The sequence below is a fragment of the Syngnathus leptorhynchus genome, chromosome 1 (genome assembly GCF_054491065.1).
Source record: "Syngnathus leptorhynchus isolate UIUO chromosome 1, UIUO_Slep, whole genome shotgun sequence".
NCBI classification, from domain to species: Eukaryota; Metazoa; Chordata; class Actinopteri; order Syngnathiformes; family Syngnathidae; genus Syngnathus; species Syngnathus leptorhynchus.
The window spans coordinates 2231148-2243207 of record NC_141195.1 but is presented as its reverse complement, the minus strand read 5'-3'; the positions used below and the strand labels follow the sequence as shown (position 1 = coordinate 2243207).

General features: G+C 40.7%; 2 protein-coding genes across 3 annotated transcripts; both read right to left on the bottom strand.

Annotated features, from left to right (window-relative positions):
* Positions 1–441: 441 nt before the first annotated feature.
* On the bottom strand, positions 442–4500 carry LOC147061414 (transforming protein RhoA-like). Of its 2 annotated transcripts, none has more exons than XM_085928430.1 (5): positions 4432–4500; positions 3666–3821; positions 2230–2350; positions 2015–2145; positions 442–1932 (listed from the first exon to the last, which is right to left on the bottom strand). In XM_085928430.1, the coding sequence occupies exons 2-5, from the start codon at positions 3819–3821 to the stop codon at positions 1762–1764; spliced, it is 579 nt and encodes a 192-aa protein (XP_085784556.1). In that variant the 5' UTR covers positions 4432–4500; the 3' UTR covers positions 442–1761. The 2 variants fall into 2 exon arrangements, with proteins under 2 accessions (XP_085784556.1, XP_085784549.1); XM_085928423.1 differs by having other exon boundaries at positions 4378–4472.
* A 429-nt stretch (positions 4501–4929) lies between these two features.
* usp21 (ubiquitin specific peptidase 21) lies at positions 4930–11643 on the bottom strand. Its single transcript, XM_085928410.1, has 11 exons — positions 11476–11643; positions 9619–9675; positions 9429–9546; positions 9245–9359; positions 8208–8327; positions 8073–8137; positions 7819–8006; positions 6738–6816; positions 6546–6653; positions 5497–5611; positions 4930–5421 (listed from the first exon to the last, which is right to left on the bottom strand). The coding sequence occupies exons 1-11, from the start codon at positions 11626–11628 to the stop codon at positions 5337–5339; spliced, it is 1203 nt and encodes a 400-aa protein (XP_085784536.1). The 5' UTR covers positions 11629–11643; the 3' UTR covers positions 4930–5336.
* Between the last annotated feature and the right edge of the window lie 417 nt (positions 11644–12060).

Below are 12060 nucleotides of genomic sequence, written 5' to 3'. Positions count from 1 at the left end.
ATTTTCATTTGTACAGTATAATGTGTGTGATATATGAAATTTATTCACATTTAGATTGTTCCAGGATGTGATGTTGGACATCACAGCAGAGGACAGTGTTGAGCTTTTTATATATTAAAAAAAAAAAAAAAAGGGGGGGGGGGGCAGTTAGCCAAGTGAATCAATGGGCTAAAATCTCTTAGGAGAAGTGGGATGGTGTGACGATGCTATCCCCCTCTGTCAAGTGAAATTAAACTTTGAGCCACTGTATCCGGCCCAATTTGTCACTTCCGGTGAGTTACCCCAAAGGTCCCAGATGCTTGCGCTTGTAAAAAGGCTGCACAGTAAAGATTTACTTGGTTGTGGAATTTGACACGTAATGGGTGGGCAAGCACTCGAGAGCCAACTAGAAGATAAAATGCCAAATTTCCATGTGCAAATTATAAAGAAAACCTGCACCTGTTATAGAGGAAACCCCAAAACCAGCTTTATTTGAGGAAACAAAAAATGTTGAAAGCAGTCACAGTCCAATAACAAATAATATATCTGACATCCCACCCTCAAAAAAAAAAACTTGCACCCCGAGCTTGACCCATTCAATGAATTATATGACACTATGCTTATAACCGAGGATAATCTAAACAAATAATAGCTGGATTAATTGAGATAAAACAAAGAAAATTAAATTTAACATTAAAAAGTTCAAAAAGAATAGTAACAAAGGATTCCAATAGTCAATAGTAGACGAATCATTAAAATGTCCTCGCAAGGCCTTGTAATACAGTACAGCTTAAAATCTATTGCAAGAAAATGATCTTTTCAAAATAATATTCCATTTATTAACTACACCCACTCGTGATTTCAACCACTGACTAAAACAATCAAATCTTAATTGTGGTGCACACACAAAGGTCCTAAATGTCACAAGATAATTACTAACCTGATTGCACCTCTAGTTTATGTACTAAACTGTCTTACATCAAGTGGGGGGTTTGAATATCACTCTTGAGAGGCTGTTAATTGCTAGACCATCCGGTGCCACAAAATATGGCTTTCAGGAGTAACTTTGGCATGGAAAGAAGGGCTTTAGGGTCAGTGTCACAAAATCCCTTTCCACGCGCGAGACAACAGTACAATGCACACACATTCACTGCATGCAGAGCTTCACTGGAGAAAATGAAGCACCATATAGCCATAAACACTACTGTTTAGTTGTGTTTTTTTTCTTTTGCTCTCATCCAGTTTGGTTTAAGCCTCCGCCTGAATAGCGCCCGAATAAGAACATAGGCTAACAAAAACGGGTAAAACACAATACTACAAATCCAAGTTCTCAACGTTTTCCTCTACTCTTACTCTGCCTTACTGCTACTCTCAAGGCACGATGTGTAGGTGACACTATCATTAAAAACAATCACTTATTTAACCTGTCAGATGTCTATCTTAACTTTGGCCTGGTAGACCTCTTCAATTATGTCATGGCACATTTGAACCCCCTGATTAATGTATTTAACCCCTCTGTCCCCATATGTCCATTTGACTCCTTAAAAGTTCTCATTAGACCCAAGATAATTGGTATATATATATGCTGTATATATACAGGTCTAGACTAAGGTTTCAATGTCTACCAATTTTCGGCAAATCTGCCTGAGCTTGCTGATGTGCGAAGGGTGATCGGAAATTGAGCGTCCGTACAAGTTTTTTTTTTGGGCCCTCCCCAAGATCAAAATCTCAACGCAAGCTCCACATCTCCATTTAAAGGGTAACTTTCGGTTGTGCCGCGGCCTATAGCAGAATGCAGGTCGACTTCTTCTTCTTCTTGGCCTGCAACGCGGCTCGAGTTGCCATCTCAAAGACTTCTCGCACGACATCTTTGGTTTTGGCAGAGCACTCCTGGTAGCCATAGGCACAAATGCGGTTTGCCATCTCTTTGCCATCTTCATATCTAACTGGCTCCTGTAGAAGAATGTAGGGACGGTGATTACATTTTCATAACCGCAACAAAACAAAAATATACAACAATGTTAAATCCTTTCACCTGTTTCATTTTTGCCAGCTCTCGTCTGGTGTGGTCGTCATTGCGCAGATCTTTTTTATTACCCACAAGGATGATGGGAACATTTGGGCAGAAATGTTTCACTTCTGGCGTCCACTTTTCTGGAATGTTCTCTGCCGGGAGACAAATAGGCATTAACAACTTGCGTGACAATTTGGTGAAGGTTCGGGATCATGCATGTGCTGCACAAACAGTACCTAAACTGTCGGGACTGTCTACAGAGAAACACATAAGAATAACATCAGTGTCAGGGTAGGAGAGAGGCCTCAGTCGGTCATAGTCTTCTTGACCGGCTGTGTCCCAAAGTGCTAGTTCGACCTGAAATAAGAATGAAAGAAGTTTTCGCATACAAAGGTATACTTAGTTAGCAATAGCTAATACAACTTCTGGAAAGATGGAACAGTCACAGTCGTGACTAACAGCTGCACACCAGGTGACTGACCCTGACACACATGACCAATTTCACTGCAAGGGGAAATCCGCATTCTTATTGGGATATGTTTTGAGCATCCACATATACCGTATTTTACAGACTATAAGTCACAGTTTTTTTCATAGTTTGGCCGAGGGTGCGACTTATATGTGAAATTATTAACACATTATTACTTAGTCAAAGTCCCAATGATCATCGTCACACACACATCTGGGTGTGGAGAAATTTGTCCTCTGCAGTGGCCGAGTGGTAGTGTCCGCCCTGAGACTGGAAGGTTGTGGGTTCAAACCCCGGCCGGGTCATACCAAAGACTATAAAAATGGGACCCATTGCCTCCCTGCTTGGTACTCAGCATTAAGGGTTGGTTGGAATTGTGGGGTTAGATCACCAAAAGATAATTCCTGAGCGCAGCAGCGCTGCTGCTCACTGCTCCCCTCTCCCCCAGGGGATAAATCAAAATCACACGGGGATGGGTTAAATGCAGAGGACAAATTTCAACACACCCAGATGTGTGTGTGACGATCACTGGGCCTTTAACTTTTTAACTTTAGAAGCGGCATTGTTTACACAAAGGACAAAGATTTCAATGGATTTAATGATTTGGAGTGACACGGATAGGTCAATAAATGTGTTTTTATGTTATAGTTATTTGAATAATTAGTAATGTTCCATCAGGCACGTTCTCAGCTCCACGTTTGTGTTTACGTAACGCTAGCATACCGTATCGTTTAGCCTGTTGAGCCTGTTCATGTCTGTTCTTGGTGTTGGATTTTGTCAATTAAAGTTCTCCCAAAAATGCTAGTTGTACTCCGCTGCGACTTATATGTGTAAACAGTATTAATCACAATCTGGGGGTCTATGTAAAGGTATGTACCAGGAGCCTAATCGGCATGAAAGTGGCAGACGAGCTGGAACTATCCTCGCCAACTGTGGATGGGAGGCAGCGTACATGCTGGACTGTCGGTCAGTCAAATGCAGGGCACATTCAGTATAAAAACAAACTACACTGCACAATCACGGACAATACAGGGCATTAAAAGATATGTTTTGGGAACTGGAGAAAACCCAAATAGGTAAGCCACGGCAGATTTTCAAAGCGGAACCTTAGAGCACAACTAACTGCCCAAAAGGTTTATTGGTTAATGTTTTTTGAACCATGACAAAATACAGTATAGATTTGGAGGTCCAGGGCTATTTCACCTGTTTTCCATCCACTTCAATGTCGGCCACATAGTTCTCAAACACTGTGGGGACGTAGACCTCTGGGAACTGGTCCTTACTGAAAACGATCAGCAGACAGGTCTTTCCACATGCTCCATCTCCAACTATGACCAACTTTTTTCTAATAGCAGCCATCTAAAAAATATATTTTTAAAACAATGTTAGGCTCATCATCCACAAAGAGCTTGCTGTCTGTTTCAAGCCTCTATTGAGCCTCAGGAGCACTGCAGGTACATAGTATGATGCAATCCAAGTGTGAAAAGTATTATTATTGTTGTTGCTGAACGATGACACTGCTTTAAATACGACCCAGTTACACTGCGCAAGTGTAGTGTGTTACTCGCGCAGTGACGGAAGCTAAAAATGACAAAGTGGTAGCAAAAAAACCCGAAATATCTTCCGTGTCTTCGATCATGTTATCCGACCAAGCAACAGAGTGATCGTCACATCCATTATCACGCCAAAATGTATGTTTTTAAGTAGACGTCCAGCTACTATCTAACGTCTATCTGTTGCTTCTATCTCCCTGTCTGAAAGTGTACTGTAGCCTGGGCCTGTCAATCCCGCTAACGTTAGCAAGCAAGCAGTGAGGCTAATGCTTGGATGGTAGATTGAGTAGTTTAAAAAAATCGGCAACCAGCGGATAAGTTCTGTTATGAGAAAAACATAAAACAAAAACACGCCGTCGTACTTGTAGTCAATACAAGAGACTCGTGTTAAGTTCGAAAACGCTGAAAAGCGTTACCACTTGATGTTTCTGCGTCCGCCTTTCCTCCTCTTCCTGACCGATTACTTGACTCCGCCCATCATTAAAGCGTATGCGCGTATGACGTCACCACGCAAAACTCGTTTGGTCAGTATTATAAAATAATAAATATTGTGTGATTCGTTGAGAAAATAAGTTCAAAATTATCTTTGTATAACTTTGGATGTAAAGTGATACCTTAAATGCTGTTTCATGTTGACAAGACAATATAAGAGTTAAAACGATCATGGTTGCTACAGTACTTTGAATTTCTGACATTGAAGTGGTTGGGCCTAAAGTAAAATCGTGTTCGTAGTATCGAAATCCCTGGCCAGTAACCCCGCGAGGTCTCAAGACTTCACATATAGCAAAAACGTTTAGCTACGTTCGGTTTCTGGGGAGCAATGACACTACGTAGGATAAGCAGAACAAAATACAATAGATGGGGATTCACTTTAAAACATCTATTTAAAAAAAGAAGATACCTTTATTTCTATGGTCTATTTTTACCCACTTCCACAAAATGGTGGCACACAGATTGGAAACAAAATAAAACAAGTATTATACAACGATTTTCCGATAGTTCCGTGTCCTTGAGATCTTGAGTTAAGGTGATTGATGTGGTCGTTTATCAAGCTTGAATCTCGTCAATCATGAGGGCTTTGCTTTAATGTTCACATACTGGCCTTTCTATTTGGGCATGATTATTCTTAAGGTAGCTCAGCTGTCTTAGCCCTCTCTTCAGATTCTTCTATTGGACAAAACCACCTCCTCACAGTGACCCCCCTCCCCCCTTGTGGTTATCTAATCTTCTTTTAGACCTTGCGATTAAAAAGTTTATAACTGCGAGCTTGTTGGTTTCTATGGTCATTAGTGATAAAAAAAACCTTCTGGTTTTCAGGGGTCTATTTCTTTGAAGTGATGTTGCGCTGGTAGAACAATACATAGGCTTGATTGGTCTGAAGCTGGGTCTCAGAAACCGCTGACACACTGTCAGTAGAAAAGAAATTAAGCATGAGAAGAGTGAAAGGTGCATCGATACAGATGTTTTTAAGGCAGTCCCACCTGGAGTCATTGTAGCAACACCATCCGTTCTCATCTGAACAACAGGCTGTGTAGTGGCCCATGTTGACAGTCCCCACGTGGTTACATATTGCATATAAGTCATACAATACTGCTCCTTTAGGGACATACAGAGACACAAAGATGATTATTTCAGCTCAGTCACTTTCTAATTCTTAGAGATACAGGTTAAAAAAAAAAAACTCTGTTGAACTGTTTTATATTTCAGAGAATGTAAACATTGGGTGTGTACTTTTCTTTTGTTACACAAATTCAACTACAGTGACACAGGGCTGTCACTACAGAATATTTTAGAATCAATTATTCTATTGATTTTTCACCGATAGTCAGAAAAAATATTATTTGGCATGAACGTGTATTACAAAACCATTAAATCAGTGGTTCTTAACCTGGGTTTGATTGAATCCTAGGGGTTCGGTGAGTCGGTTTCAGGGGTTCGACAGAGCCTCCACTGAACAAACCAGATTTATCATGTAAATTCTGATTTGCCAGTATGCAATCTGTTGTGAGGTAATGCAATGTGTTGGTTTTGTTCATGCATGGCTCATTTTGCGCACCAGAAAAGAATATCTATATATCTTGAATTTAAAAAAAAAAATTTTTTTTACGAAAGTGGGGTTCAGTGAATGCGCATATAAAACTGGTGGGGTTCGGTACCTCCAACAAGGTTAAGAACCACTCCATTAAACAGTATCACACAAGAGGGATTAACATACTCACTAAATATTTTTAAACTGATTCAGCTACGGGTGTGATTATTGTTTTCCTTAGAATAAGCAGATTTATGCAAATGTCTTGTTTTGATTAAACACAAAAGATGAAGTTTTTTATGACAGCATACAAAAAATAATGAATAATTGCTGTTGAGAGGCTGACATTGGAAGATTTGGACCATACCCAGTTTTAAAAAATGGGGCTAAATGATTATAAAAATAGCTGTCAATAAATTTGATCCTCAATTACTCGTCGATGAATCAATTAATTTCGACAGCTCTACACATAGTTAACCCACACATAAACAGAAGTCTTACCACAGTCAACAGGTCCGTAGGGCCCGAGGTCAAGGTTGGTGAGTGGGAAGGAGACGTAGGTGGTGCTTTTACTCATTGACCATCGTGTCATTGTGAAACGGTTCAGATCTAATTGAACGTGTTAAGTATGATAATGATATCATTCATGTAAGCCACAGCGGCTTGATTCATAAGACGTATGCTTGAGGATACGTATCACAATTATGTGGGGAAACCTCTGGATGGACAAGCGCTTGGTGCTCTCTGTATGCCTGTTACACCTCTCGCACATCTGAAACACACAACACTTGAAAATAAGTTACAAATTGGCTCAAAATAAATTCCTCTATGCAGCTATGCATAACTCTTCACTCAATTGTCTTTGTTTTCATATTTTTAGTGGGAAATAGGTGTGGGTTGCAGGTATGACAATTTCTGCCCAGTCTAGTCAACCCGACCTCTCTGAAAGGAGGCTGTAGTAACGTGTGGAATGTGGGCTGGCATGGACTTTGTGAAATAAGCAGGAATATGTGGCTGCCACATGTTATGTCAACACGTCTACATGCACAATCACATTCAGTGGTGAGCTATGAAAACCACCGTGGCGTTTAGTTCATAGGGCGACGTGAGTGGTCAAATGTCACAGTTGCATGACTTCATTTGTCCTCACCGTTTGCAAAGTGCTTAAAGTGACTCGTCACACCATACAAACTGAAAAATACATGCAAGTTGGGGTAGTGCATGAAAAAAAAATTCTAGCAAACCAATCTCATTCAAACTGAAGTGGTAACTCACAATTCTATTCAATATTTTTTTAGATATTTCTACAGGAGAAATTAATTTACATTTACACGCAAGCACCCACCCACCACACACCCACCCACACACACACACACACACACACACACACACACACACACACACACACACACACACACACACACACACACACACACACACACACACACACACACACACACACACACACACACACACACACACACACAAAGTAGTGCAAAAATGGCACAGCATTTTGTATGACGTTGGTTTACTTTGTTTCACAAATTTGGAAACTTTTTGTCTTCAAAAGCAAATCTTGAGTAGAATGTTAAGTGGTCGTCAGTGCGACCTCGAGTGGACAATATTAGCAACTACAGTTGATTTTGTTGAAAAGTATTGGTTATCTCTATCCCCACCCATGGTGTGGGTATATATTTTATTCATATTTAACTGGAAATTTGTAAAATACAGAACAAGTCACAAGTAATTCCTGTTAAATTCTCTATAAACTCACAGGTGAATTCTCTTTGTCCAGTCTCTCCTCTTGCGAGAAGTAGTCCAGGCACTCCTTGAGCGTCACATTTCCACTGGTGCAGTGTTTTGGGATGGGCAGCGATAGGTCGCAGAACACATCGAACGTGTTGGAGTAGTGCGAGCACACGGAGCAGTGTAGCGAGCTGCGCAGCTGGCCTGAGAATAGATCTGTCAGGAGGGCAAAGGCGGTTTAGCTGTCAAGAAGGCAAAAGATGACCCCAGTGCGCTTCTTACCGACGATTTTGCTGTCGCTGTTCTCTAAGTGCTTCTTCCATGTTGCGGCTGCCTCCTCAGATATCCTAATGAGAATTTTCAAATGAATGGACTCATACAAGAGTCCTGGCTTTACGAAAAATTTTGCATTCTCACCTAAATCTGGCATATTTTTGCTCTGGGTCCTTTAGTGGTCTTTGAATGTAGGGCTTGCGGTTAATTTCACTGTGTAACTTTTCCAAAAGGAACCTGAGAAACTCCTGAGCATCTTGCTGACTGGCGGAGAGTCAGAAACAAACAAACAAACAAACAAACAAACAAACAAACAAACGGGCAAACAAACAAACAAACAAACAAAAAATACATATTACCAAACATTTAGTAACGAAATATATGACAAAAAAATTGGATATTCACAAAATACTTGCTTGAATGCAAATGCTCTTAATATAATTTATTTGTGATAATACAGTTTTCAATGCATGTATGAGACATCCACTATCCTAACCCAATGTAATTTTCTAACAGCTGTTTTGCATCAAAAATTACCTTTTAAGGATAGCACAATAGTGCCGAACCAACAATAAGAGCAAGATTTTTTTTTTTTACAGATTACTTTCACACAAAATAAACTCACTATATATATATATATATATATATATATATATATATATATATATATATATATATATATATATATATATATATATATATATATATATATATATATATATTATTGAGGACTATGCTTCCCCGTGACCGTTCCAAGTCCGCAAAAATATTAGCTTATTCTCATTTTAGTATAGAGCAGTGCAAAACCCAATGTAAGTGCACCTCAGACATGTTCGCTGTTTCAAAGTCAAAGTCTGCTTTATTGACAACTTCTTCACATGTCAAGACACACAAAGAGATCGAAATTGCGTTTCCAACTATCTATCTAAAATATTGTTTAGTGGTGATTGGTGGTATTACAATTTCAAGCTACAGTCAATCCCTGCAAGGGGCCACCAGTTGGCCATCCCTGACCTAAACCTAAGGATTAACATCAAAATGTACTTTTTTTTTCCTGCTCAAATAAACAAACACAAAGAAAATATACTCCTCATGATAGAAGTAAAGACATTTTTATGGTGGTGAACAATGATGTTTAGACAGAAATAAAGGAACTACAGATTGATACCCAGTATTCCTACCTGTAACCACTGAAATAAGGCACAACATCACGGAAAGTATTGTAAAACTGTCTAGGATTCACAACAGTGTCCTCTTCTTTTGAATCCCAAAGTCCAGACAATACCTGAGAGAAAGCTTGTATTGGAGAATAACAATCAGCAAAAAGGACTGGATACAAAAGTAAATATGGAATGATAGACTTACCTTCTGTGAGTCTTGGCTCATCCTTGGAGAATTTGTCCTGTCTGTAGGACTTTAGGATGCAGTAGTCCCGCAGGCCGCGAGTATGAGACAAACACTGTACTATTGCGTTCAAGAAACACTACGGCAGGAAGGCAGATCAGTAAACATGTAGACCCCAAATCACGCTTTGGGAATAAAATGCTTTACTCACTGTGTTGCCGATGTTTCTAAGACCAAGCCTTCCGCTTCCTAATGCAAGGAGCTCCTTCTAAAAACAAAAATACCAGATGAGAATGATGAAACCAATCTGTGTGTCGCATCCTTTGACCCCCTTGCGCCTGCATTAACCCTAGCGTGTCAGAGAGTCTATTTATGTGCACGCTAGGACAGATTTGACCAGCTTATCTCATTAGCAAAACAAGAAAGTCCAAAAGGAGGTCAGCCACAAACATTCATCCTATTAGAGCCCATGGAGTGCTGACAGGTGCTCAAACACGAGGCATGTCAATGTGTGTATTCTCTACAGCGGTGGTCGGCAACCCGCATTTTGGGGGCCACATGGGTCTCTCTGTAACTCGGGAAGATAAATAAGTAGTCCATCCATCCATTTTCTGAGCTGCTTAGTCCCCACTGGGGTCGCGGGCGTGCTGGAGCCTTTCCCAGCCGTCATCGGGCAGTAGGCGGGGGACACCCTGAACTGGTTACCACCCAGGGCACACAGAGACGAACAACCATCCGCACTCGCACTCACACCTAGGGGCAATTTGGAGTGCTCAATCGGCCTACCAAGCATGTTTTTGGGATGTGGGAGGAAACTGAAGCACCCGGAGAAAACCCACGCGGACACGGGGAGAACATGCAAACTCCACACAGGGAGGGCCGGAGGTAGATTCGAACCCGCACCCTCCTAACTGTGAGGCGGACGTGCTACCCAGTGCGTCACCAAGCCGCCTGTTTGGTGATATGCGTCTGCCAAAATTATCTAAAGGTCCCGAATTATATTGTAGTTTTCACTGTCTTTTTTAAAGACCTCTGTCGTAATCATACTGTTTGGCGGGTGGTGGTTCTAATGTAAATAAGACACTGCTCACGTAGCACGTGAAATTCGTACATTTTGATTTGTACAGTATAATAGGGGGGGCAGTTAGCCAAGTGAATCAATGGGCTAAAATCTCTTAGGAGAAGTCCGATGCTGTGACGATGCCCCCCCCCTCTCTGTCAAGTGAATTTAAACTTTGAGCCACTGTATCCAGTGAGGAAGTAGGTCCAGTGGCCCAATTTGTCACTTCCGGTGAGTTACCCCACTTGCGCTTGTAAAAAGGCTGCGCAGTAAAGATTTACTTGGTTGTGGAATTTCACACGTAATGGGTGGGCAAGCACTCGAGAGCCAACTAGAAGATAAAATGCCAAATTTCCATGTGCAAATTTTAAAGAAAACCTGCACCTGTTATAGAGGAAACCCCAAAACCTAATTGAATAAGTAGTATTCAATTATGAATTGCTTTGTTCATTCTTCAATAAAATCCTAAAATTGAAGACTGTGATAGTTGTACTAAGTTCATTTTGTTTCCTTTGTCAATCACTTTTTGGTTCTTTTATCACAAACAAGGTATTTTTAGGTTGCATTACCTGACATGTTTCGGCATGAACTTCCGCCTTCGTCAGAGTGTTTGTTTGTGATAAAAGAACCAAAAAGTGAAGACTGTGATGTTCTTGTAAAAATAATATCGGGCGAAAGGCAGAAAACAACCTCAAGTGGTTGACAACCAGTCACAGTGCACAACCAAATTCAAATTATTTTTAGCAGTCCATTGAGTCACAAATGCAACACTGTAGTTTTTTTATACATACAAGTGCAAAAGAACTACATATGAAATATAATTTTAGACGCAAAAACGACTCCTATCCAATTAATATACTGCCAGCTCTGTTAAAATTAATCTTTGATGTCTATAGCCATCATTGGCAGTGAATCAGTTAAGGTTGCCAACCCTCATACAGTTTCTTATAATCCTCAAATAGACACACTATGGATTTGTTCCATTATGCATGATTACGTTGCACAGACCTCGTTGTCGGCGACCAGCAGAAGCCCCATCAGGGAGGTATAGAGGACAGACTGCGAGATATCAGCTGTCTCTCTCTGCACGCCGTTCTGGGACACCAGGTTTCGACACAAGGCCTTGCAAGAACCCTCGCCGGTGGCATCGGCTCCGGGCATCCTGACGTGTTTACTAACAAGACTCTCAAGCTGGGAGCTTGTTCTTTCACATGCGCGGTGAAGGTGATGGCAGGATGGTGGTCGCTCATACGCCTCGCTGCAGATAGAAAGTCACCCCTTTTTAATGATTGAAGTACAGAGAGGTACTATCTCAGCAAATGCAACTGAAAAACAGGATTAAGTATAAAATGAGCATCCCCTTTGAGGTAAATCTTTAGCTCAAATAAATCCAGCTGATCCATTGTGACTGAAGGTTCTTTTTTGTTACCAAAGCAAATTGAATCACAGCCCGACTACTAAAATCAAACCAATCCTTTGACAAAGGCGGAATATCATGCATTGATTGCTCTTACACTATAGTTTTGAAAGAATCAAGCTTTACAAATACCCACTAAATGTCATTAGCCTCGGCAAATAAACATTTTGGACTCA

Bases quoted from the DNA above. Each gene is read 5' to 3' on its own strand.
- LOC147061414 (XM_085928430.1), bottom strand. From the start codon at position 3,821: ATGGCTGCTATTAGAAAAAAGTTGGTCATAGTTGGAGATGGAGCATGT. The intron at 2,351-3,665 runs GTGAAATAGCCC...TTCTTATTTCAG, and splicing joins TTGAAGTGGATGGAAAACAG to GTCGAACTAGCACTTTGGGA. The intron at 2,146-2,229 runs GTACTGTTTGTG...GTCTCCCGGCAG, and splicing joins AGACAGTCCCGACAGTTTAG to AGAACATTCCAGAAAAGTGG.
- usp21 (XM_085928410.1), bottom strand. From the start codon at position 11,628: ATGCCCGGAGCCGATGCCACCGGCGAGGGTTCTTGCAAGGCCTTGTGT. The intron at 9,676-11,475 runs GTCTGTGCAACG...TTTTGTTTTTAG, and splicing joins TGCTGGTCGCCGACAACGAG to AAGGAGCTCCTTGCATTAGG. The intron at 8,138-8,207 runs GTGAGAATGCAA...AATTCTCATTAG, and splicing joins CAAAAATATGCCAGATTTAG to GATATCTGAGGAGGCAGCCG.